At 48.0% G+C, this 22902-nt stretch overlaps 3 protein-coding genes across 3 annotated transcripts; 1 reads left to right on the top strand and 2 right to left on the bottom strand.

The window, feature by feature from the left end:
- Positions 1-167: 167 nt before the first annotated feature.
- On the bottom strand, positions 168-5542 carry MGST3 (microsomal glutathione S-transferase 3). The gene is made up of 6 exons (XM_040072406.1): positions 5383-5542; positions 2994-3117; positions 2076-2149; positions 1444-1501; positions 697-769; positions 168-385 (listed from the first exon to the last, which is right to left on the bottom strand). Exons 2-6 carry the CDS (start codon positions 3108-3110, stop codon positions 264-266), a joined length of 444 nt encoding a protein of 147 aa, XP_039928340.1. The 5' UTR covers positions 3111-3117; positions 5383-5542; the 3' UTR covers positions 168-263.
- A 1131-nt stretch (positions 5543-6673) lies between these two features.
- On the bottom strand, positions 6674-9779 carry LRRC52 (leucine rich repeat containing 52). The gene is made up of 2 exons (XM_040073388.1): positions 8955-9779; positions 6674-6930 (listed from the first exon to the last, which is right to left on the bottom strand). The coding sequence occupies exons 1-2, from the start codon at positions 9571-9573 to the stop codon at positions 6674-6676; spliced, it is 876 nt and encodes a 291-aa protein (XP_039929322.1). The 5' UTR covers positions 9574-9779.
- Positions 9780-10774: 995 nt separating this feature from the next.
- On the top strand, positions 10775-22330 carry NUF2 (NUF2 component of NDC80 kinetochore complex). The gene is made up of 13 exons (XM_040072935.2): positions 10775-10958; positions 11839-11913; positions 12819-12895; positions 13063-13124; positions 14027-14124; positions 14544-14617; positions 15809-15905; positions 16836-16898; positions 17584-17721; positions 18614-18754; positions 19541-19716; positions 21135-21270; positions 21528-22330. The coding sequence occupies exons 1-13, from the start codon at positions 10836-10838 to the stop codon at positions 21675-21677; spliced, it is 1410 nt and encodes a 469-aa protein (XP_039928869.1). The 5' UTR covers positions 10775-10835; the 3' UTR covers positions 21678-22330.
- The last annotated feature ends 572 nt before the right edge of the window (positions 22331-22902 follow it).

Here is a 22902-nt window from a genome sequence, read left to right as displayed (position 1 = left end):
GCTGCTGTATGGGTTAAACAAGCTGCAAGGTGTCTTCTTAGTCACTAAAATCATAAAAGCTAGAAGGAACATCTCTGCCTGACAGACAGATTTCTGTAGTCCTACAAAACCAGAGTCATTCTAGTGTTCTGCAGAGCTTCTTAAGAAAACCCTCTGTAACTTTAGAATGAAAATACAGAATTGACAACTTCCTTTTATTGAGTAAGAAAAGAGAAAAACACAGGAAGCCAAGGGTTCTAAAAGAAAACAGAAGAAAACTCCCTTTAGCTTCTGCAGCTTTGCTGGCAGACCCAGCCTAGGTGCTCGCAGGCTGAATAGACGCCTGTGCCCACCAGCCCAAGGAGTGCCACGGAGCCAAGGGCCCCTCTCCTTCGGTTTTTGGGATCTGGAGAAAAAAAAAAAAAAAGCAGGATTTGTCAGTTCATTGAAAGAGACTAGCCCAGCCTGGAGATTGGAGAGAGAGCAGAAACTAAAGGGAACTCCCCAGGGCAAAACAGCAGGCACCAGCTCAGGCCTCCTAGGGTAGGCACCCTGCTGGATGAGAGCTCTTCCCAACAGCAGGAAGAGCAGGCTGCAGTGCTGGCAGCCTGCAGACCTGCACTCTTTCCTCCACTGGCTGGGAGCAAGGAGTCCTGAGGCCACTGTAGGAGACCTGAGTCTCCAAGCAGCCTGTGTGTGCTGCAGGTAGGGTCCTACCTCCTGTGTAGTAGCCATAGGCATAGAGGAGTCTCCCAATGATCCAGGCAATGCCAAGCCCTGTGGCAGCTCGCTGCAGGGAAAGGAGAAGCATTAAAGGCTTTAGAGGCTCGAGCAAAGTCGTGCAGGCAACCAGGTGCTCAATCTCATCCCTGGTCAGTTAGCAAGGACCAGGATTGTGGAGGCAGCTGCTGCTCCACGCCCTGCTCCACTGCCTCCAGCAGGCATTCCAAACTTCCACCTTGACTCTTAATTTAGAGCTTGCTCCAATGTGGCTCCAGTTTGCCAGATGTGCCTATGCTGCTTCCTTCCCTCTTGGAAAAGGAGTCAGTCTTCAGGAAAGACCTAATTTGTCTTTTGATGACAAAGACAGAGCTACTGGATTTGGCTTCTTCCATGTGCCTGCCTCCTCCCAAGTTGTCTGCATCTTTCAGTTACAAATAATCCAGGCTTTTGTTGACTTCCTTTGGCAGGGCTTGGAAAAACTGGGCTGGAGGGATTCTTCCCACTCAGTGACTGGAGGCTGCAAGTGCTTTGCTTTGTCTAACAAGGCACCTTTAGGGGAAGGAAAGGGCTCTAATAGCTGAAACAGCAGTGATGAGTTTATTACTTGTGATTTTCCTGCAGAAGACCTTCTACAACTACATTTTACTGTGAAGTGTGATGTGGCTACTGAAGGGGCTCTTGGCCTCCTGCCCCCTACCCTGCCCAGGTCAGGGAGCCAGAGCAGAGTTCTGCATCACTTACCGGGTGGTAGAGTCCACCAGTGCCTAAAAAGAACAGGAAGGCAGGGTAGACTTCCAATCTGAAATACAAGTGAGGAGGTTGTGTTTGTGCTCAGGTTGCTTACAAAGACAAAACTCCAGAAGGGCAGAAACTGCAAACATCCCCTGCCAAGGGTATTTTGGGCTCATTACGAGTCTCTGTGCTCAGTGCTGTGGCTGAGGAAAGAAGGGATCTGAGCACACACAGTTTTAGGGGCTTCCTCCCAGCCTGTGCCTCTCCCAGGACACCCACCCACTCCTTCCATTTTGCTCCCTAAGGCAACTCTAAACATTCCCGAGGAGTCGTGCTTCCCAGCACCCCTCTGCTGGGTTGTTGCAGCCTGTCCACAGGAGCTAGGTGGACTTTGGCCTCTCCCTAGGGAGACCTGGGCAGCACAACCTTCCTTCTGGAAACGAGATTCCTCACGTCTTGAGATCTACCCACAGAAGCAAATTGGCGGGAGGTGGGGAAGAGGAGACGGCTTCACAGCACCATCCCACGGTTTAAGGCCAGCATGGCCTTCCTGCCAAGCACTGCAGGGCTGAGCCTGGATCAAAGCAGTGGCAGCAGCACCTCTGGGTGTTCCAAGGCCCCCGTTCAAAGGTGTCACTCACGTGTTCTGGTGTGCACGCTGGATGCAGTTGAATATCTGCCCGTGTTCAGGGTCTGTGCTGTACATGGTTGGGTACTGCCAAAAAACAAACCAGCAGCAAAGCATCAGCAAGAGTGGCCTGCAGCTCCTCTCCCCATGAGCCCAGGGCTGCCTGGGTGCTTGCAAGAACAACTTGCATGGCAGGTTAGCACAAAAGCTGTGCTCAAGGTCACTGCCTTCCTGGAGCTGCTGCCCGGCTGCAGAGGCTTCCCCAGGCCTCAAATCCAGCCCTCTGTACATCACATGCCCTGGGTACATTTGCTCCAATCCTGACTTGATGCAGCAGGAATGGGATCACCCCAACAGGCAGCTGGAGGTGTCATTGTGCCCACCCCTTGTCACTTGTCACTTCCGTGAGTGAAGTGGTGAAAGAGCAAAGGAGCAGTGGCTTGTGCTGAAGCCAAGTGGTACAGCAGCCACTGCATGCCATGGCCCTGACTCAGCTGTCCCCACCCAGCCCACAGCTCTGCCTGGCTTAAAGGCTCCCCAATGGATGCTGAGGGAAGGTCACCTGAAAGACTTGTGAGAGGGCTCACATGCTCCCCGTGAGTTTGAGAAATCCTCCTGTCACTTTTGTGCCACCCCTTTCCCCCCAGTGCTGCATCAAGTCTTATTTGCAGGGAAAAAAGGGCCGAGCGGTTTCTGGCCCATCAGTGCTGCCAAGCTCAAAGTCACATGCTTCCAGCTTGGTGCCAAGCACCTGATGTGCCAAATCCCAAGGTCTTTTATGCTTTCTGGAGAGGCATGGCAGCTCCATCCCTCCTACATCTGTGTGGTGGGGCAGGAAATGTCAGCAAGCCACCCCAAACTGACCAAGGAGTCACCTAGCTGGTCAGCAGACTGGCTCCAACCGTGCCATCCCCTGAGCCTGAGCACTCACCTCCACTCGGTACTTCTTGCGGGCTTTGCCCACCTTTATGGCGAGGTGCATGACCAGGACAAAGCTGGCGGCCCCGGTCAGCATGACGTAGCCATATTCCTTGGAGAGAACTGCCATGGTGGTGCTGTCAGAGAAAGGGAGCCCGTGAATATTTTGGGGAAGTGGCAACACACGATATGCGTGCATGGAAGAGTTGCTGAGCTTGGATCCCACGAGCTACCGGCACAGGGACTGGCTGAAGGAGTTTGCACCTTTTAGAGCCTGCATAGACGAGGAGTTCTCTGCACAGTTCCTGTCAAGCAAGCCTTAAAATCACCTAAGCGTTGGTGGGAAGTGGTGTGTGGAGAACCTTAGTGCAGCCTGGGCAGAAACTCATGGGCCTTTCCAGGCCCAGAGCTCGGGGCCACCAAATGAGGTCAGTTTATTTCCAGCCTGTTCTCTAAGAGAGATGTTTCTTCATGCACTGGGAACCAGACCTGTGGAACTCCTTGCCCCAAGGGACATTGTCAATGCAGGCAGTTCTCATAAATTCAACAGAAAACTGGGTGAGTTCTGGGAGTAAGAGGTAAGTTGGGAATTATAATAGAACCTGGTTCAGAAATCCCGAGCTGGAAGGCACTGGGCTACATCAATGATGAATTTGTACTGCTAAGGTCATCCTTATATAAAATACTAATAAAACCCACCACCACGGCAATGGCAAACTGAGCTTTTGGGTAAAGAGCCACTGGTCAGATGACCGATGCTGAGATCTGCAGCTCCCAGTCACAAACTGGTGAACAGCTCCAACAACACACAGCTACTGGCATTTACAAACATCTGCACCAGCAGCCAGGGGACACCAGGGCCTGTGTGGCTTTTGTTTAATGTTTCTGTGCTCCCTCATGCAGGCCTGAGACAGAGGCATGGGGCAGAAGGTGCAATCCTGCAGCCTCTGCCATGCTGCCCCACGTTTCACATTCTCACCCTTTCCTACTCACCAGTCCCCATAAGCCTGGCCTGCTCCACACAGAGCACTCCAGCTCTCCTGGCTATCGGAGAGCACAAGGGCCCTTCCCCACAACCATCTTGCACAACCCCAAACCTCAGATGCCTGTCTGGGTGACCCTGGAGGGTGCTGCACGACACCGCACAGCAGAAGACAGCAGAGACCTCCCTCTGGCACCGAGATAATTCTCCCAGTCAAACCCCAGTTGGTGCCTGTCTCCAGATGGTGCCTCCATGATGTAGTGAGGTTTTGGTGTCTCCTGCACTGACGCACCAGCACAATCTGTCAGTGTGGGGAAAAACAGGCCACCTCAGGGAACTGCTGCAAAGTCTTCCTCTTGCACTCCTCACAAGGAATCTTTGAGGACTAGAGGGTTTTATTTCTCATCTGCAAAGGATTATCATCGATGGAGCAAGGTGAAGACAACAGCCAGCTTTGTCCATAGGAAGTGCAGTAAACAATTATCAGTAAGAATATGAAAACCCTGAAGTAATGAAGAAAAGTCAGCTGCATGCACCTGTAATTGAGGTTAGCACCTGACAGGTGACACTGAAAACAGAACATGTAGAGCAGGTTGGTGGTCACATTTCCCCCTTCAAATTACAAGGCTGTTGGGGAACCAGGCGTTTTATCTTCCAGCACTAAATTATAATCCGGGGGTTTATCTTGGGAACAAAGTGCACGGCAAAGCATTAAACCGGGTGGGTCCATAAAACTGCTACTCTTACGCTACTGATATCAAAGTGTGCCTCAAGCCTTTGCTCTCATGATTTGGAGCCATGTAAAGCACTCCAAAGTCACCAGGACTCCCACGGTCGTTTCCGGATTGCGGTGCGGTGCCCGGAGCATTTCAGCAACCTTTGCCCGCAGCTGCTGCAAGGGCTTTGCTGACGGGCACCGTCAGGGTGCACAAGACTCAATTTCTACCTTTTACCCTGCGATGTTTCCGGCTGGAGCCGTAGACACGAGATTTTGGAGCATGACACGGCACAGAGCTCCAGCAGAAAAAGGGTCCTTCCCAAATCTGCCACAACAGCGCAGCTGCTGTGAGTCAGCAAAGCGCATTAGGGCTCTGAACAGACCCACGCGTGGATCCGGGCTGGATTACCCGATGTAAGCTCAGCCCCTCGACCCACGCGTGAATCCGGACTGGATTACCCGATGTAAGCTCAGCCCCTCGAGCCAGCAGAGCCCTTTGTCGCCCCGCGCCCCCGTTCGCTCCCGGGGCCGAGCCCTGCCCAGCCAGGCGGGGCCGGGCAGAGCCCCGCGCCCTGCTCGTCCCGCAGCCCCCTTCCCCCGGAGCCTCCCCCGGCTGGGAGACGTCCACGGCACTTCCTCCATTATCCACCGGAGTTGCCATGCCCTGGGAACACCCACCCTGCCCCTCGGCTCCGCACTCACCCTCAGCGCGGCGCGGAGCAGCCCAGGTGCAGCGGGACGGAGCCGGGCACGGCGACGGGGACGGGGACGGCCCGGGGGCGGCAGCGGCGGCGGGGCCGGCCCGCCCGCAGCACCGCCCGCAGGCGGGGCCGGGGCTCGGCCAGGCGCGATCAGTCTCACTGCTGCGAGACAAGAGCGGCGTACGCACGGCTGTGGATCTGCGGAGGGGCTTGCCGTGCCGCTGTGCCCGTGTCCCCAGCACATGGGAGCACACAGACATCCTTATCCTCACCCTTTCCCCTGTGCCCTTTTTGCCATACCCATTATAGCTAAGAGCTCTCAGCTTGATTGGCAGTCTACAGTTTAATGGCTCTAAGTTTGGTAATTCACACCGCGCTTGCTGAAATCTCCTGGTTTCCCCTGTTATCCCACCAGACCCGGAGCGTCGGCTGAAGCAGCCAGTGTTTCACAGGTGGAGTAAGCGGATAATTCCCTTGGCAATTCCCAGCGCTGGAGGTAACAAGGATCTTACAATCTCCCTGGAGATGTAGCTCTGACACGTTGGCGTGGCCAAACAACCCGTTTCCAAGAATATTTGGAGAGAGTGTAAGCAATATTTTTACTTTATAAAACATTCCAGTTTTAGAGTTATGTGACACAAAAGCAGAGCTGGACTTTCCAGTTCTGTAAATGTTCATGCAACAGCAGAGGTACAGGCAGTCTGGCTGCACTGCAGGAGCACAGAGGGTTCTTTTGCTGTCAGCAGTGCAATGGGAAAGAAAGGAAGAACCAGTGCGATCCTGGGCTCCTAAATCTCCTCATTTTGATCTCTTTGCCTGTCCACAGCAGGAAATTCTTGGATTCCCTGGGGCTCTAGGAATCTAGTAATTCCCTGGCGCTCCAGCTGTGTAGGCTGATCCCAGTAAACCCTGCCGGGTTTTTTGGCCAGGTAGGGCCTGGTGACCTCCTTGGCTACAGCACAGTGCCGTGACCTTTCCTGTATTTCAGTACCTTTTCAAGCCAGCCCTTATGTCCCTCTTCAAGGTAGGGTGGAAGTGGAAATGCCTGGCACGGTGCACACCTCTCACAACTCTCCAGTATGAGTATTTTGCCAAAATCCCGAGTCCCAGTGGCAGAAGATTGGGTATAGAACAGCAAGTGAAACTGGAGCAGAGATACTTCCTTCTCTTGCAGTTTTATTTCACTTCCCACATATTAAAAAAAAAAAAAAGTCTAGGGTGGGACAACATGGGAAATCAGGCAGGAAGGGCCTGCCTTTGGTTCCCACAATGGGAGTTCAGATGGGGTGATCCTAAGTGGCTGTGTCTTCGTCCTCCTCCTCCTCTTCCTCCCCCTTTGAGGCATGGGCCTCGTAGATGACAGCACAGACGCCGGCCAGCCAGGCTGCCATGGTGCCAGCAAGGAATATGCAGAAGCCAACGAGGCACAGAAAGACGTAATCCTGCTTGTGCAGCTGGGTCAGGCAGCTGAAGTGGAGCTGTGCCTCTGCTGCCGGCATCCTCAGGGCACGCAGGCCTGCTGGGGTGTAGCAGGTGATGTTGTCAGCATCTGCAGAGAGATGAGCAGAAGCAGAACTCTCTAGCCTGCATCATAATTTAATGAATAGGAGTCCTGGTAGGAAAGTTATGGGAGTGCTTGCTAAAAGCCTGAAAAATACCTGCAGACTTCACCCCGTCTCGTCCCCTCATGGCTTGAGTAAAATCTGACAGCCAAACTCGTGCCAAACCTGTGCTAAACCCTTGCCTAACCACAGTTCCCAGGTTGCCAGGATGTTTTTTGTAGTGTTGGCTGCATAGGATAATATTGCCCGCTGTATCGTGCCACAGTGGCAAACTGCTGTCCCTGCTCTGCTCATCTCTGCTGATTGAGCACTTTCATCTTCATATAAGAGCACCTGTGTTTGTTGTGTTTTTTTTTTTTTTTTTTAAATCTCAAATACCTTCTGAAGTGATACAGCCTAAATTATGCTGGAATAATGAGGCTGCTGTGCATTTGACAAGTTTGCAGTCAGGTACAGCCTCACCTGCTCTGTGAGGGAAGCAGAGGCAACTCATCAATGATTCAGTTCCACTGAAATAACAACCATACCCTGTCATATTGCAATACCTGCAGTGATAATACAGATGCTGCCTGCTCCCTTTCAAGTCAGTGAAGGATGAATGTGGTGCAGGGTGTGCCTTCACCCTTCCTCTGCGGTTTTTGAACCCCACAGACACGGTCACTGCGGTGGGCACGGGCTGGGCACTGCTTGATGGATGGAAGAGCCTGAGGGAAAGGGAGCCACAGGCTGGGCACTGCTCGTTGCATGGGATGGAATGGGAGTGGTGAAGGAACAAGGCATGGGGGATTATTTTTGCATTACACCGTATTGTATATGGCTGAGTGATGTTCATGCTGATCTTATTCCTGGTCCCGAGTAAAATTGGAGAGCTTTTATCTCTCTGTGACTCAAATCCATGCAAACTTGGGCTTCTTTGTGTCAGCCCCGAGGCTGAGCCCAAAACTGTGGTGCACAGACATTTCTGAAGGTCAGGAGCCTTTCTAAGGGCCAGGCTGGGGTCTGTTTGCAGCAGATCCCAGGGCTCTGTCCCTGTATCCCTTTGGCCTGAAAAACCCCTCAGTTTAAGGCTGCCTTTTCTACTCCTCCCCTCCTCAACAGCCTGCAATGAGCTTTATTCTCCTGTTGCAGGGTTCAGTGGGTTATCTCCTATCTCACTGCTGAGAGCTGTACTTTATTCCACTGTTCCATAAATGCCTGTATGTGGAAAAAAACCCCACCCTTTTATTGTCTATAAGAAGCTTACTACCTCTAATAAAGACACTGAGATGTCTTTAATTCAGTTCTGTCCGAACACCAGCTTCCAACTGCCCTTCTCTTTTTTCCCCTTGGGCTCTTTTGTGGCCCCATTCAGTGGACAGCCTTTCTCAAACAATTTCTCTCTTGCAGTTTCTCTCTCACCATTGTGCTGTGCATTACTGAAACCAAAGCTTTCCTTGTTCATGTGTGCTGTGCTGTGTCTCTTTCCAGTTTGGAAAAACTAAGTCCATGTGGTGCAGCTGCAAAGAAAAACATCACCCTTGGGACCAGTGTTTTTATGGGGAAGGGAACTGGTGATTACCCCGCCTCGGCCCCTCTGAGGCCCAGTTATAGAATCTGTCAATATGATGGGCAACAGCTGATTTGGGGTGGACACAAGGCAGGAAATTCAGAGCAATGATTATCCCAGTGCACATCTCCCTGGAGCTGTGTTGCACTCCTCTTTCTTGGCGCTGCAGCCGTGGGGTGCTGCGCAGGCACAGGGATGCCTGAGGCTGCATCCAGGTGTTTTAGGGAAGCAGCAGTGACCCAGCTACAGACTACACCTCCCTGGCTCCCCTGGGGATGTGAACGAGTGGGACCCTTCATGTGTGGAGTGTGTGTAACCCAGCTGAACCCATCCCTGGTTTGTGGACAGCAGAAAATGGCACCCACGGTTGACACGCAGTGGCACAGCCCCGCAAACTGAACTTCTGGGAATGAGAACAGAGGGCTCTCTCTGTTCCATGCAGATCTGTGCTCACACAGCCCTCACCTGGAAAATGCACATCGCTCTCCATCATCCAGGTGATGAAGTCCAAAAAGGAACAGTTGCAGTGCCACAGGTTGTCACTGAGCCCCAGAAGCCTCAGGTTGGGCAAGTCCCGGACGGTGCTGGTGTCCAGGAAGGTTAAGCCCGTCCGGCTCACATCCAGGTGCCTTAGCCAGGTGTTGTTGGCAAAAGCGTCCTTCTCGATGGCCACAAGGTTGGGATTGTCTGAGATCTTCAGCACCACCAGGCTGAGGAGGTGGGAGAAGGTGCTGAAGGTGACCTGTATGAGGTTGTTGAAGCTGAGGTCCAGATAGACAAGCTTGGCCACGCCAATGAAAGTGAAATCCAGGTCATCCCCCAAGAGGTTCTTTCTGCAGTCCAGATAGACCAAATCAGCCAGGAAGCTCAGTTCCACTGCTGGCAGGTATGAGACGTTGTTTGCTGCCAGAATCAGCTGCCTGGTGTCCAGAGGGATGTCAACAGGGAATTCCTGCAACTGCTGCCCGGTGCAGTTCACCTCCAGGTACTGACAGCTACACCTGCTCGGGCAGCTGGTCACCTCTGATGCCATCCCCAAAAGAAACAGCAGGCTCAGGGACCATGGTCTACCTGAAGGAGACATGGTTTGAGACCTTCCAGGCTGCTTAGCCTTTTGTGGACCGCAAGCAGCCCTATGGAAGCTGCGCTGCCCTCCCAGCCATGCCGAGGAGGTGTCTGGCTGTGAGGCTGTCGGGAAGCACTTTGTGTTCGTGGCTCACCTGAGCCCTTGGCGGAGTGCCCAGCTGGAAACCGAGCCCGGCTTTTACATCGGCAAGTGCGGAACAGTGGCTGGAGCGTCTCTGTCTCACACTCGGTGCCAGGTGACACCTCCGTGATGTCAGTGGCTTGCAGAAGCTGCCTGTTTTCGGGGTCACTGCTGTGACCTTGCTGATCTGCTTCCAGCTGAGCGGAGGCACGGGAAGCTCTGCGTGGCATGGGAGCATCAGAACTTTGTGGGGAGAGTGTGAACAGCCCAAATTTTGTCCGAAATGGTGTCACCCTGCAGGAGATGGTACTGGTTAGGGAAGAGCCCTGTGCAATGCTGGGCTGGCATTATTTCCTTTCAGGAGCCAGGAGGTTTTATCCCATCTGGAGCAGTGTGTCCGGGTCTGGGGATCTCAGACCTGGAGATGCAGAGATGTTGAAGCGGGTCCAGAGAGGCCATGAAGATGCTCAGCGGGCTGGAGCAACTCTGGTATGAGACAGGCTGAGTTGGGACTGCGCAGCCTGGAGAAGGTTCTGGGGAAACCTCACCTAAAGGGTTTTTGGAAAAGAGGAAGAGTGAGTCGTTAAACGGGCAAGTAATGAAAGAACAAGGGGGAATGGCTTTAAACTGGCAGAGGGCAGGCTTAGAGTGAATGTTAGGGAGGCATTCTCCCCTGGGAAGGTGATGAGGCACAGCTTGCCCAAAGAAGCTGTGGCTGCCCCTGGATCCCTGGAAGTGTTCAAGGCCAGGCTGGACAGGGCTTGGAGCAAACTGGCATAGCGGAAGGTGTCCCTACCCATGGCAGGGGGAAAACTAGGTAAGCTTTAATACTCATTCCAAGGAGGGATTTTATGATTCTTCCAGAGGCCGTCACAGCCCCGCCTGCCGGACCCGAAGGGACGCGGCCGCCTCAGCCCGCCCTTCCCCTCATGGCCAACGGCCGCGGCGGGGCGGGGCCGCCAAGCCACGCCCACACCGCAGCGCTCCCGAGGATAGGTCAGGGGAGGGCGGGAACGCGCGGAGCCCCGTCCCCGATGACGACACGGTTCCTAATAGGTCATCGGGGGGACGGGGGCGGGGCGCGGCCGATTCAAGCAGCGGGCGCGCGTCAGTGCCGCCGTTGTGTCCCCGCCGCCGCCATGGAGACCATGACCTTCCCCCGCTACAGCCCCGACGACATCATCAGCTACCTGCGCTCGCACATCCTGGAGGGCGCCGAGGCCCGGAACCTGGTCAAGGGCGACGTGTTCGGCAACGCCAGGGTGCGTGAGGGGGGCGCGGGGCGGCTCCGGGCCCGCTCGCTCCCGTGTGGGGCGGACGCGCTGCCCCGGCCCGAGTAACCGCGGGGTTGGGCTGGGCTCGGAGGAGTCTCGGGGCTCTCCTCGCCAGGAAGCGCGGTGGTTATTCCACCAGCAGCACACGGCCTGTCTTTCCCGGTTCTGTGGGAACTGGGTAAAAGTAGCCACGGTGTTCAGTTCCAATATTTTGCCGGATCCGTTTAGTGCTTTTAGGCCAAGCTCTGCTTTTAAACCACTCCCTGCTACATCCCCTTTCATCACGCTGAGTATTTAGTGTTAGTGAGTGTCCTCGGTGGAAGAAAAGTGGCTTTGGGGTGGAATTGATGTCTCCGAGTGATTCCTGGTGCTGTTATTGCTTGTGTTTGAGCCTGCGGTGGGAGTGGCCTCCCCTGCTTGTTTAGATGGTGTTTAAGAAGCAAAATTGATCATTGGTTAGTGCTATAAATGAAAAACTCTTTGGCTTGTAAGTGATCTTTTTCCTCTTCATTTTAATAATCTAATGAAGGGCACTCGTTGCCACAGGATTATCATTTCTGTGATGCTTTTTAGGTTTTTGGCATTGCTTGGTTTGGAAACAGCTCAGCCAGCAGCAGTGTAATGAAAACCAATGCCTGGCATACACAGTCAGGGCTGTAATTGCCCGAGCTGACTGCTGCCCCTTAAAACTGAACTATCAGCCAGTAATGCTTGAACTGCAAAATGCTGGAAAGTGAAACTTGGTTGTCGTGATGGCTCAGTGCAATCAGCCTTCGTGTGTTAAAAGCTGAACGCCTTCATGGCCTGGTTTGGGAGCCCCGAGTAATCAAACGTATGGAATACTGATTCATGTCCTCTCTTCCTGCAGCTTGACATTTTACACCTGATTTACCTGAGAATCCTGCAGAAAGTGTGTGGGATCCGACTGGAGCACGCCTACATGGTAGGGCTGCCTGTGGCAGGGGTGATGGGACCTGAAAGGAAAAGAATATTTGGCTTACCTGTTCTTTGGGTTGCTGAGGGTGCCAGAAATGTCTGTAAGGTCCAGGAGGGATTGGAAAAGCTTTTAGAGGGACACCACGCCTTGAAAATCCATACTGGGCTTCCTGCCTTTGGCCATGGCTAGAGGAGGTTGGATTGATCTGGAAGGAACGTAAATGTTGCTTTTTGGTATTTGATCATCTCCACTCCTCCATTAACTGAGAGGAAAGTGAGGAGAGGCTGATACCTAAAGTGACTAACAGTTAATTTATTTACTGTCTCTGTTAGGCAAGAACTGATCCTTGAAAGTGAGAGTAAATGGTTTTGTCTCATGGCATTTCTGGATAACATGAAAGGGAAGAGTATTATGTGCACAAAGTAACTCTGTTTTTCCCAGGCAGTGACATCAGCTGCCATGCTGTGCTGTGAGGTTTAAACTGTCAGAGAAAGGGGACAGGGTACCACTACATTCTCCTCCTGACCTCTTCAGGAAGCAGTTGAGTGTGCCAGTTTCAGGGTGTTTAATGAAGGATCTTCTTGCTGGTACCTGTATAATGCAGAGACTGTTGTGCTGCACAAGTTATGAACAAGTTAAAACAGAGTTTAGATTGAGTTCCAGAGTTTGTAATGTTGCTACTTTAGTTCTTATTGTATGTTTATGTCTTTTCCAGCCACTGTTAACCCTTAAAATAGTATGCTGATTAACTTGATGACATTTTTCAACCTTTAATATGTGCTCCCTGTGGATCGGAAGATCATCCTCAGTGTTTTTAACCTACTGGAATTATTTTATGCTGTGGAAAATGCTGTGTAATTTTTGTTTTAAGTATTCTTTACTTATGCACCGACTCTCTTTTTACTCCTCAGATGCCACTCAACGTTGACATAATGTACCCACAGATCTATGAAGGCTTTCTGCCTGTCTGTAACTTGTATATTCACATGTAAGTAGGAGATGCTTGTCTTGTGTTTGCTGGGCAAATGCTCTGGGATGAGAGGACAAGATCTGTTTTGTAGCAGATGGGTACAGGACAAGAACTGAGTCATGCTCACAAAACCTGAGCCATGGTCACTGCAGCTGAGCTTCTGTTTTGTTTTGTTTTCCTGTCAGGGAGCGCTTGCTGCCGATGTGCCGGATTAGTGACTTTCAAATCGCTGATGTTTTAAACCCAAGTAAGCAAACCCTTGTAATCCTTGTGTTTCCTGGGGTGCTGGGTGTTGCTTGGCATTCCAGGTGCTTTTTCTCCTTGGGCACAGCCAGATGGGCATCCAGTGTGGAGAAGTGTCCTTGACTCCCTGCTGCTCTCTTGACCCTTAAACAAGCTGGTTCTAGTGAACACTTCTTATTCCTTAAGAATAAGAATTCTTTCCTGCTAGTGCAGGTCAGTGCCTGAGGGCAGTTTTGAATGCTGTGAATCTGTTGAACTGCTGGTCTAGAGATGGGCTGTGACATACTTATAACAGTGTAATAACAGATGGTAAATTTTCATTACCCTGACAGCTCTGGAATGCTTTAGGATTTCTTTTGCTGATGCCTGTGATCCACTCCTTTCAATGCTCAATTGTGGTGATTCTGCCACAACACAGGCAACCTGGAAAAGGCTGCTCTGAAGAACTCTTTCATTTCTGGGTCTGTCTTGTCTAAGACATTCAAAGCTTTTGTAATCATCTTTCAGAAAGTTTGCTTGGAATAAAGATGAAAAGTCCCTGCAGTTCAAATTGCTGCCTTCAGTTCAGGTGATAGCTACAGAGAGGTTCTCTCTTCAGAGCTGTAGTTCAAGATTGACACTCTTTCTCCCTGGCTTCTGTTGTAATGGGAGGCTGTGTGTTCATAGCCTTTTCTCCCAGGTGCCATTATTCATTTGTTAAATTACACAGAACTGCTAAGAGTTGGTAACCAGCTTGGTGCAGGTTTTTGTGTAGTCTGAAATCTTTGCAAGCTGAGTGGGTGAAGAACTAACTTGGATGGTGTTTTGTAATTTCTGTCTCCTCTGAATTACGCCTGGCCCAACTTTTGAAGCAATTGCAATGCTTTTGGAAATGTGCTCAGTGTGCTCTTGCAATTCCTCTTTCAGAGACAAAGAGGACTGTTCGCTTCTTGAGTGGCATCCTCAACTTTGTGAACTTCAGGGAATTCCGGCGTGAGGTCTACTTGGAGCTGCAAATGAGCTATGTAAGCTTGGGTGCTGTTTTATTCCAGATACCTATAGAACTATAATTGATATTAACCTAGAACTAGGAGCAGGAAGGTTGTGGTTTAACTTCAGGTTTATGTAATATGTTGGGATGTTAAATGTAGCCAAGTAATTCGGGAAAGTACTGATTATTACTTAGGATACTACTGAAAGGTTGCTTCTTTTTTTTTTTTTTTTTTCCCATAACTTACTGGATACTTTAGCCTGGTAAGTCAAGGATTGACACCTTGGATCGTTTTGAGGAAAAACTGGGTGCAACGGCTGCAGGTGGCTTCTGTTCTGAATGTCTCAGTAGTTCACAGATGGTGCATTTCATGTGAAATAATGATGAGCAAGACTCTTAATAGAAGCCCAGAGAGAAATCACACTTTTCTAAAATTAAATATTTAACTTGCAGAAATCAGCTATGGAGAAAAACCAACACCTGGAGGCTGTGAATCGGGAGGCAGCACTGAAGCTGGAGAAACTGAAGTGAGTGTGAGGAGTGAGCACTGTGAGATGCACTACTTGCCCTTCCTGTTCAGGGTGGAGCAGTGGGCCAGTTGTGTGGGGCTCAACAAGCCTGAGTGCAGAGTCTTGGGTCATGATAACTTGGTTCAGTGCTGCAGGCTTGGGGGAGAAGGGCTGGAACGTGGCCCAGCAGAAAAGGACCTGGGGGTGCTGGGTTGACAGCGGCTGAACAAGAGGCAGCGGTGTGGCCAAGGAGGCCAGTGGCAGCTGGCCTGTACTGGCAAGTGTGGCCAGCAGGACCAGGGCAGGGACCATTCCCCTGTGCTGGACCCTGGCGAGGCCACACCCTGAGTGCTGCATCCAGTTCTGGGCCCCTCGCTGCAAGAGGGACATTGAGTGTGTCCAGAAAAGGGCGATGAAGGGTCTGGAGCACAAAACTGATGAGGGGCAGCTGAGAGAGCTGGGGGTATTTATTCTGTGCTGGTAGAGGAAAAAAAATAGTTTTGCAGTGTATGGTTGCATTGAGGGAATCCTGTGCTTGTGTGTGGGGAGCTAGGTTGAAACTTTTTGCTCTTTCAGTGAAGCGTCTTTATCCCTTCAACAGCTGGAGGAAGCCCATCTTTAACTTAATAGATGAGTAAAGTTTCTTCCTTAGTTATTTGACGTGTTTGCCACAATCTCTGTTTCAGGCCATTTAGCCCTACTGCCTATGTCTTTGCACCATTAAGTTTTGTTTTTGCCTGTGGATAATAGGATGAAGAAATGGCTGATTTCCAAGAGGGCTTTCAAAACAAAGTGTTTTTTTTCTGACAGCTGCTCTTGATGTGTGCTACACAGGGAGGTTCTCTAGCTGCAGTAGGTCTACTCTAATATAAGCTATTTGTATGACAGGCAATATGCAAATTTCATAAATGAAAATCACCACCAAAATTGGTAGGAGTGTTGTACTTTCATGCTTTGCTTAACATGATCTTTAAACTCGGTCCTCTATGTTCATGCCACTTCTTGCCAAAACAGCTCTTTAGATTTTGCTTCAATTGCAAAATTTTACAAGCAAAGGAAAGTAAGATATATTAATTTGAGACTGTCTTGCTCTGATTACTAAAATTACTGGCTGTAAACTCTGTGGAGACAGTGATTGTTTCATCTACTGTACTCTGACTGGACTGTAATGATGCTGGAGCTGCCCAATATCTTTATTTTTCCCCTCAGCACAGTCCCAGTTGAACATGAGGCAGAAATCAAGCAGCTCACGGAGAGCATTCGGGAGCTGGAGCAGCTGCTAAGGCAGGACTATCGTCGGAAACAAGTAGGATCTTGTTCTGTGTTTCTCTGAAAAGCTGCTGTGGGTTCCTCACTTCTCTTGATTTTATTCCCTTCCCTCTAACTCATTGGATAAAAGGGACTTTCCTGATTTAAAACAATGGCCATTTTAGCAAAATGCTGTTGGACCCCTTTTTGTTTCACTGTAAGGGATGTGAAATGTGCTTTAAATCAGACTTGGGGAATACAAAAGTATAGTTGACTCTTCTTTTTTTAAAATGCATTTCTGCAATGACTTGGAAGATGCACGTCATGCTTCCAAACAGGAACACAGGGATGTTCCTCTTTGTTTTCCATTTAAATTCAAAGAATTAGAACTGTAGGTGAGCCATGGCAAGAAATGAGGCCAAAGAAGGGTCACCCAAGGGAATGCCTGCCAAAAAGAGTAGGGTTAATTGAGGGGTAACTTTTCAGCAGTGGAAACTTGCCTCTCGGGTCTTATAGATAACCTTTTTAGCTCCTTTGGGAGAAAGAAAATAATAATCTATGGTCAGGATTTTTTTTGTTTTATCAACTCATGTCTCTGTTATTATCATTATTAACCTTGTGTTTGACTATTATTTGGGACCTTATATTAAATTATATTTTTCCCTGATGAACAGAGCCCCTGGCAAAGAAAGTTGTGAGGTTCTAATAACTGCCAGGGTCAATGAGAATAGGGATGGCCAATCTCTTATCTCTATTCCTAGTTACCTGCTGCTGGCTGGATCCCTCGTGCTTCTGGTGGCTTTGGTGGCAATATTGTCCTTTCCTGTCTTTGAGATCTTACAGACTGCAGTTTTGTCTGCCAGTTATGGCATTCCAGAGGACCCACAAATGGGATTTCTCCTGTGGACAGATCTATGACAGAAGGATAAGGCAGGTAGCAGCTTTAGAGATGCTTGTTGAAAGCTTGGTGCTTTTTTTTTTTCCCCAGACAGCTTTGCAAGAAGTGACTTCTCAAAAGAAGGCTGATATTGCTGAGAGAACCCAAAAGCTGGTGAGTACACCTCTGTGTGCGTGCTGGCTGCAGCTTCCATCTCAGATCAACTGAGAGATCATCTCTCTTTCTGGGATCAGATTATTCTTGGTGTTAAGTCACTAGAAATCTGGGCCTCTGAGGTGCTGTGGGTTTAGCTTGCGTGCACAGGGTGGGCTAAGGAGGCAAAACAGGAGGTTTGGAGAGGCTGCACAGGAAGCTTGTTGCTCTTCTCCCAGGGTGGTAGAGCTGGCTCTGGAATGCTGCAATCACTGCCTCAGTATCCCTAGGTGAGGAGTTCTGAGGGAGGGAGCTGCTGGCAATGTGCAAGGCTGGATGGGGCTTGGAGCAACCTGATCTTGTGGGGTATGTCCCTACCCATGGCAGGGGTTGGAAGGAGATGTTTGAGGTCCTTTCCAATGAAAACCATTCCAGGATTAGTTGGCAGGCTCTTTGTGGAAAATACCAGTTAACTGCTCATCTCCTGCACCCCTGTAAGCAAAATTGGGAAGCAAAATGGGCTGTTAATTGCTTTGATTTGGAATGTCAATGCTGTTTAGAAGAACTTATTTTTAGAACTTTTAGAATGAGGAATGACTACACACTAAAGAACTTGTCTAGTCACAAGATCATGGCAAACTTTGTTTCACAATTCCTCCTTGTTCACCTAATCACTGATATTGAAAGTGTTTGTCTCATTAACTAGAATGAGTGTAAAGTGTCTCTTGCTACTTTGAAAGAAGAACAAGAGCAGCTGAAATCCAAAATTGTGGAGAGTCCAGAAGAACGGAAAACTTACAACGAGCTGATGAAAGAGACTATTAAGAAATTGAAGAGATCTAAGGTGAGGTTTTCCTCTGTCCACACAAGGAGGTATTCTTTAGAAAAAGCATATTTTACTGGACCATCTACATCTGGATCTGCTTCTTGAATGATGGTAAAACACCGGCAGGACAGTGGTTAGTCTGAAATGAAATCACAGCCTCAGAGAAAATTGAATGTTTGTGGTAGAGGTGGTGGTTTCTTTTTGATGGCCTTTTTTTTTCCTTTTGAAAAGCAAGTTTGCAGTCACTTGTAAAGCCAGGTGTTGAACTCTTGAATCCATACCTGTTTGGCTGTTTGCTCTCCAGAGGAGACAAAATATTGTCAGCTCCCAAATATCTTTGGATTTCATAGTGCTTCTGTTGTCATTCACTGTTTTTGGGGGGTTTTTCTCGTTGTCTTCACTAATATGCTGAACACTGAGTTCTCTCCTAGCTTTTTCAGTTGTTTTTGTTGTTGTTATTATTATTATTATTATTGTTATTATTATATCCACTCATTTTTGTGGACTGTGATTGCTCACACATCAGTGAAGTTTGCACTTTGCCTCTGAAGGTATTTTTGTTCCAAAGGTTGCTGTAATTTCAGGTAGGAAGCTTTACATAAACTCTTGTTTTACCAGCGTAGAATTTCTTTACAGCTTTTTTTTTTTCTCCTAAAAGCTCTTGGAAAAAGCTGATTACCAAGTAATTCAGTGTAAAACACTTGTATGTCACCTTTATTTCTGTGCTTCCAAATAGATGCCTTTTTTTCAATAATTTTTTTTACAAAGTGAAGAGCTCATTTCACTGACTCCTGAATATTACTTCTAGCGTCTTGAAACAATGAGTGGAGGGTTCAAAGTTCAATATGCTTTAATTCCATATAAAAGAACTCAAAAGCTGTTTATTGATAGTCTTTTTCGCTCTTTAAAGCAAGAAGTTACTGAGAAATATGAAGGTTATAGAGACATAGTTGAAGTTCTGCCATCGTGCCAAGTGGAATTGCAGTTATACCAAAAGAAGATGGAAATACAGGGAGAAAACGTGGAGAGACTGGCCAGTGTATCATCAGAGGTTTGTATTATCCAAATTATATCCTGTTAGGCAGAATTTGATGTCTAAGCAATGTTCCCCTTTTTCCTCTTCATTGTAAAGAATGACATTTTTAAGTTTCCACATTCTTTCTTAAAAATGTCAGTAAAACATCGCTGCTGCTGTGCTGGCTGGCACTAGCTAATGTACTATGCACTAGCTATTGACCACTTTGAATAGTCAAAGCCTCCGTTGCCATAGAAACCTGACCTAAAATAGTTGGAACTGTCTTGGGGTTGTTGGTAGGAAATGATGGGAAAAGAAAAGTGAAATCGAGTTTCTTCTGCCTTGAGAGTGGAAACTAAGAACAAAAAATTGTTACTTCAGGAAGAGTCATGTCTTAGGTGCCTTTAACTTTATTAATATTACTAAGTCAGACATTCTCTGATGAAATGTTTGTCACAATGCAGTCCCTTGCTATTTGCTACTAGGTTTTGGGAGAATGCGGTTGTTAGGAGCAATTGAAAAATGGTATGGAGTCTTTTTGGGTGTTTGTATAGCATGTGTTCAAATGACCCTCGGCAAAAAGCTATAGCAGAAGTCACAGTCACTTCTGAAAATCATCCTAAAGGATGGGGTCTTGTCCACTTGGATGTATTTAATAAAGACCGGTGAACTGGGAGAAGGAGTTGGCAATCAGACCTTCAAAAAGCAGCCAGCTAGTTGTAATCTTAGCACATTTACAGGGAATGCTGTCTTGATAATTTCCCCCCTCCTCCCCATTTAATTTATTTCTATTTAATTCATTTCTGTACTTCTGTACTCTAGACCAGAAATCTGGAGGACCAGCTTGAGAGTGCTCAGGTGGAGCTGAAAAAGGCCAAGACAGATGAAATGTCCCTAAAGAGAGCGGTCACTGCAAAGCACGAGAAGCTTGCTACAGCTGAGATACAGCTGAAAAAGATGCGTGAAGATATCGAGCAGCACAAGTGCACCGTGCTCGAGTATGGAGGCGTTGATGTTTCTGCCTGATGCCGCTTTATGTCTTTGTTACGTGCTGCCAAAGTTCATGTCTGCCACAAACACACAGCTTAGCAGCGAGGGGAAAATGAGCAGTGTGGGACAGCTCTGTGTGAGGACCAGGAATGCTGCAGGCAGGGAGTTGGGGTCTCAAATCAATAATTGCAATGTGACTTGACAGCAATTCTTTTATTGGAGCACTAATTTAATTTATAATGCTTATTCTTGATTCTTTTATCTTCTTAAAGAGAATGTCACATTGGGATAATTTTCCAACTTATCAGACTTCAACAAAGCCCCATTTGCCTTTCATGAATTTTTCATAATTTCCCTTGCCACTTTTGCTCATTATCAAAGATGTTCAAGACCCATGGGGAAATGGGGCTCGCATCTCAGAGGAGCATTATCCTGACATGATGCTTCTTAAACAAAAGGAAAAGTGTCATTTGATCAAAGCCTCTCAGCCCCTCTTCCTTCCTCCCATGTGCTGAAGGCAGCACCAAACTGCAGCCCTGGAAGGTCCTGGCTTCACTGTGAGCTCAGTGCTGAAGTGTTAGGGAGAAAATTGATTTGAAAACAATTTTCTTGTACACAGATTGATAGGAAAGGGGATATGGAACATTATTGGCTGTGACGGAAAGGGGGCTTCTTGCACACGGCTGAGAGAGTCAAGTGATTTTTAGTCACGCTTGAGGTTTGTGTGGTGTGCAGAATGGCACTTAGTGTGTTGTACCAGCTAAAGGAGATTATTTGGGAGGAAAATAGGTTGGACACTGGGAGGAATTTCTGGACAGAAAGGGTGATTAGACCTTGGAATGGGCTGCCCAGGGTGGTGTGGAGTCCCTGGCCCTGGAGGTGCTTAAGGAAAGACCAGGTGCCGTGGTCAAAGTGACAAGGGGGTGTTCGTAGGTTGGACTTGATCTCAGAGGTCTTTTCCAACCTAAATGATGCTGTGAAATCTTTGAATTTAGGGAATGAAAATAGTATAATCTAATGCTCCTTTTTGTCAAAAGTTGCTGCCAATTTCTGTCTTTAATGTGTCAGGTATTTCCCTTGAGTGATAAAATTAGATGCTTTGATAAGCAAGAGGGGAAGGGAGGTAACACTGGTTGAAGAAAAGTTTTTATTGGTGAATAAAATAATGGCTCCTGACTGTTCCCTTGAGGTAGGAAGGTGCATATGGGCTCCTGCTAAGCATGAGTTTCATTTCTTGTACCTAAGTTGTTCTAGTTTAATAAATCACATTATTTTCTGAGGAAGTAAGAAGTATTCTATATATCATTGCTTCTGGAAGCTGCTGGTTTTATGCTTATAAAATGCAAGCTTTGCTCATGGTGGGCTTCAATTTAATCTGGAATGAGTCAAAAGGCTCAGTACTAACTTTTTTTCCTGTCACCTCTAGACATTTTAACAAAGTCCAGGAGAAGAGGGGTGCTGTGTATGACAAAGTTATGGCCATTCGCAAGGAAATCAAACAGAAGAAGGACAAAATTGAGCAGCTGAAAGATGATGCTGAAGAAAAAGCAACAAAAGCCAAGGTGAGGTGTTTTTTCTTGTTTGTTTGTTTGTTTTAAACACCTCTCCTCAAAGGAGTGTTCTTACATTCCTGTTGTAGTGTGAACAGTGCAATGATCCTCTAAACAGCCTCCCCTGTGTTTTGTGAGTGCTGCTTCTTAAGCCCTGCATGAGAGACCCTTGAGCCCAACCAGACCACCCACTTGACATTTGTATTTGATAAAGATTTAACTTTGCTGATGGAATTATGGTTTTTTCCTTCTTTATCTTCTCTTTCCAGGAAATACACCTAATTTTAAAGGCTGTATTGGACAAGTGTCATGAATCTCTCCTTAAGGCAGTAAAGACTTCTGCAGCCTCAAGAGCAGAAAAAATTGCTGAAATAAGGGAAGGGCTGATCAGCATTCAGTCTTCTGAAAGTAGCTCTTAAGCCTGTCTGCACTTGTGTTCCACTTTCATTGTGTTTGTGCTCATATCTGAACTCAAGAGCTTCTGCTTTGCATGGGAGGGATAAGAATTCCAGGCAAACCCAGCTTTCTCAAAAACCATGTCAGAACACGTTTAGCTTTCCAGGCCAATCCTGGTGCCATGAGCTTGCTAATATGGATAAGAAAAACACTCAGTTTCTGTTGTTTTTAGTGGTAGTATTGCAAGTCTTGCTGACACCAAACTGCTCAACATTTTAGACAGAGCCCTGCATTTGTAGAAACTGTTCTCCAAACTTTGATTTGGGAACACCTGGTGCCTTGGTCTGGCTTGAATGTTCAAGAGAAGTCAGTAACAGGTGATGTTCCACCACCATTATTCAATTAAGGTGACAGAGCAGTAGCATCCATCTAAATGCCAGGTTACTCTCATCATCAGTATTTGCAACTGTAAAGACTCAGAAGTATCATTTTAATATCGCTTTAGTTAACAGTGCACTCACCTCTCAATTCCTGAACTCACTGTGTCTGCTTTGTGGGGTATTGAACCCTCATCTATCTTCAGTCTGTGTTAGGATGCTCTTAAAAACTATAGATTGATGTTTTGTTCCTTGTGGTTTTCATTATTTGGAAAAATAAAATGTTAATTTTGACACTAGTTAATATAAAAATATTGAACCCTTTTTCTCTTGGGTCTTTCTGCTCCCCTAATTGACTTGGCATAACATTTCAGTTGAAAAATTTTGCTTCCTACATTTGTAGGAATGTGTGCTATGAGCAGTCTTCTGTGATGAAAGGAGGAGGAGGATTTAAAGCCATCTTTAAAATTTTAATTCTTCATCTCTTTACTGGCCAGAAGCGGTACCAAGTCAGGAAGAGCAGGTGTTTGTTCCTTCTAGAGCTCCTGAGGAGGCATCAGACCCTTCTAAAGTTTTGCTTTAAGCTTTCTACCATTAAACCCTGTCCCCAAGTGCCTCCACTACACTTTGAAATATTGCAGTAGCATCTCCTTCCTTATAAAGACTGGTTGGAGGCTGCACTCCACAGCCTGGATATTGCAGCAGCTCTGGGGAAGGGGATTCCCAGAAACTTCCAAGAGATACTGCAGGGGATTATTCCAACCAGCAGATCAAGGCTCTTAGGCTAGAGAGATGGTGCTTGTGTATCCCAGTGATGAGGAATTTGCAGGACAAAGAAAAAGCTGGAGTCTGGCTCCTGCTCTCAGAGATT

Source organism: Hirundo rustica, chromosome 9 (genome assembly GCF_015227805.2).
Source record: "Hirundo rustica isolate bHirRus1 chromosome 9, bHirRus1.pri.v3, whole genome shotgun sequence".
Classification (NCBI taxonomy): Eukaryota; Metazoa; Chordata; class Aves; order Passeriformes; family Hirundinidae; genus Hirundo; species Hirundo rustica.
This window is presented reverse-complemented; position numbering and strand designations above follow the sequence as displayed.

Coding starts and splice junctions, on each gene's coding strand:
- MGST3 (XM_040072406.1), bottom strand. CDS start 3,110: ATGGCAGTTCTCTCCAAGGAATATGGCTACGTCATGCTGACCGGGGCC. Junction 2,150..2,993: donor GCAAGAAGTACCGAGTGGAG/GTGAGTGCTCAG, acceptor GTTTTTTGGCAG/TACCCAACCATGTACAGCAC. Junction 386..696: donor CTATGGCTACTACACAGGAG/GTAGGACCCTAC, acceptor TTTTTTCTCCAG/ATCCCAAAAACCGAAGGAGA.
- LRRC52 (XM_040073388.1), bottom strand. CDS start 9,573: ATGTCTCCTTCAGGTAGACCATGGTCCCTGAGCCTGCTGTTTCTTTTG. Junction 6,931..8,954: donor GAGCGATGTGCATTTTCCAG/GTGAGGGCTGTG, acceptor ATCTCTCTGCAG/ATGCTGACAACATCACCTGC.
- NUF2 (XM_040072935.2), top strand. CDS start 10,836: ATGGAGACCATGACCTTCCCCCGCTACAGCCCCGACGACATCATCAGC. Junction 13,125..14,026: donor CGCTGATGTTTTAAACCCAA/GTAAGCAAACCC, acceptor TTCCTCTTTCAG/AGACAAAGAGGACTGTTCGC. Junction 14,125..14,543: donor TGGAGCTGCAAATGAGCTAT/GTAAGCTTGGGT, acceptor TTTAACTTGCAG/AAATCAGCTATGGAGAAAAA.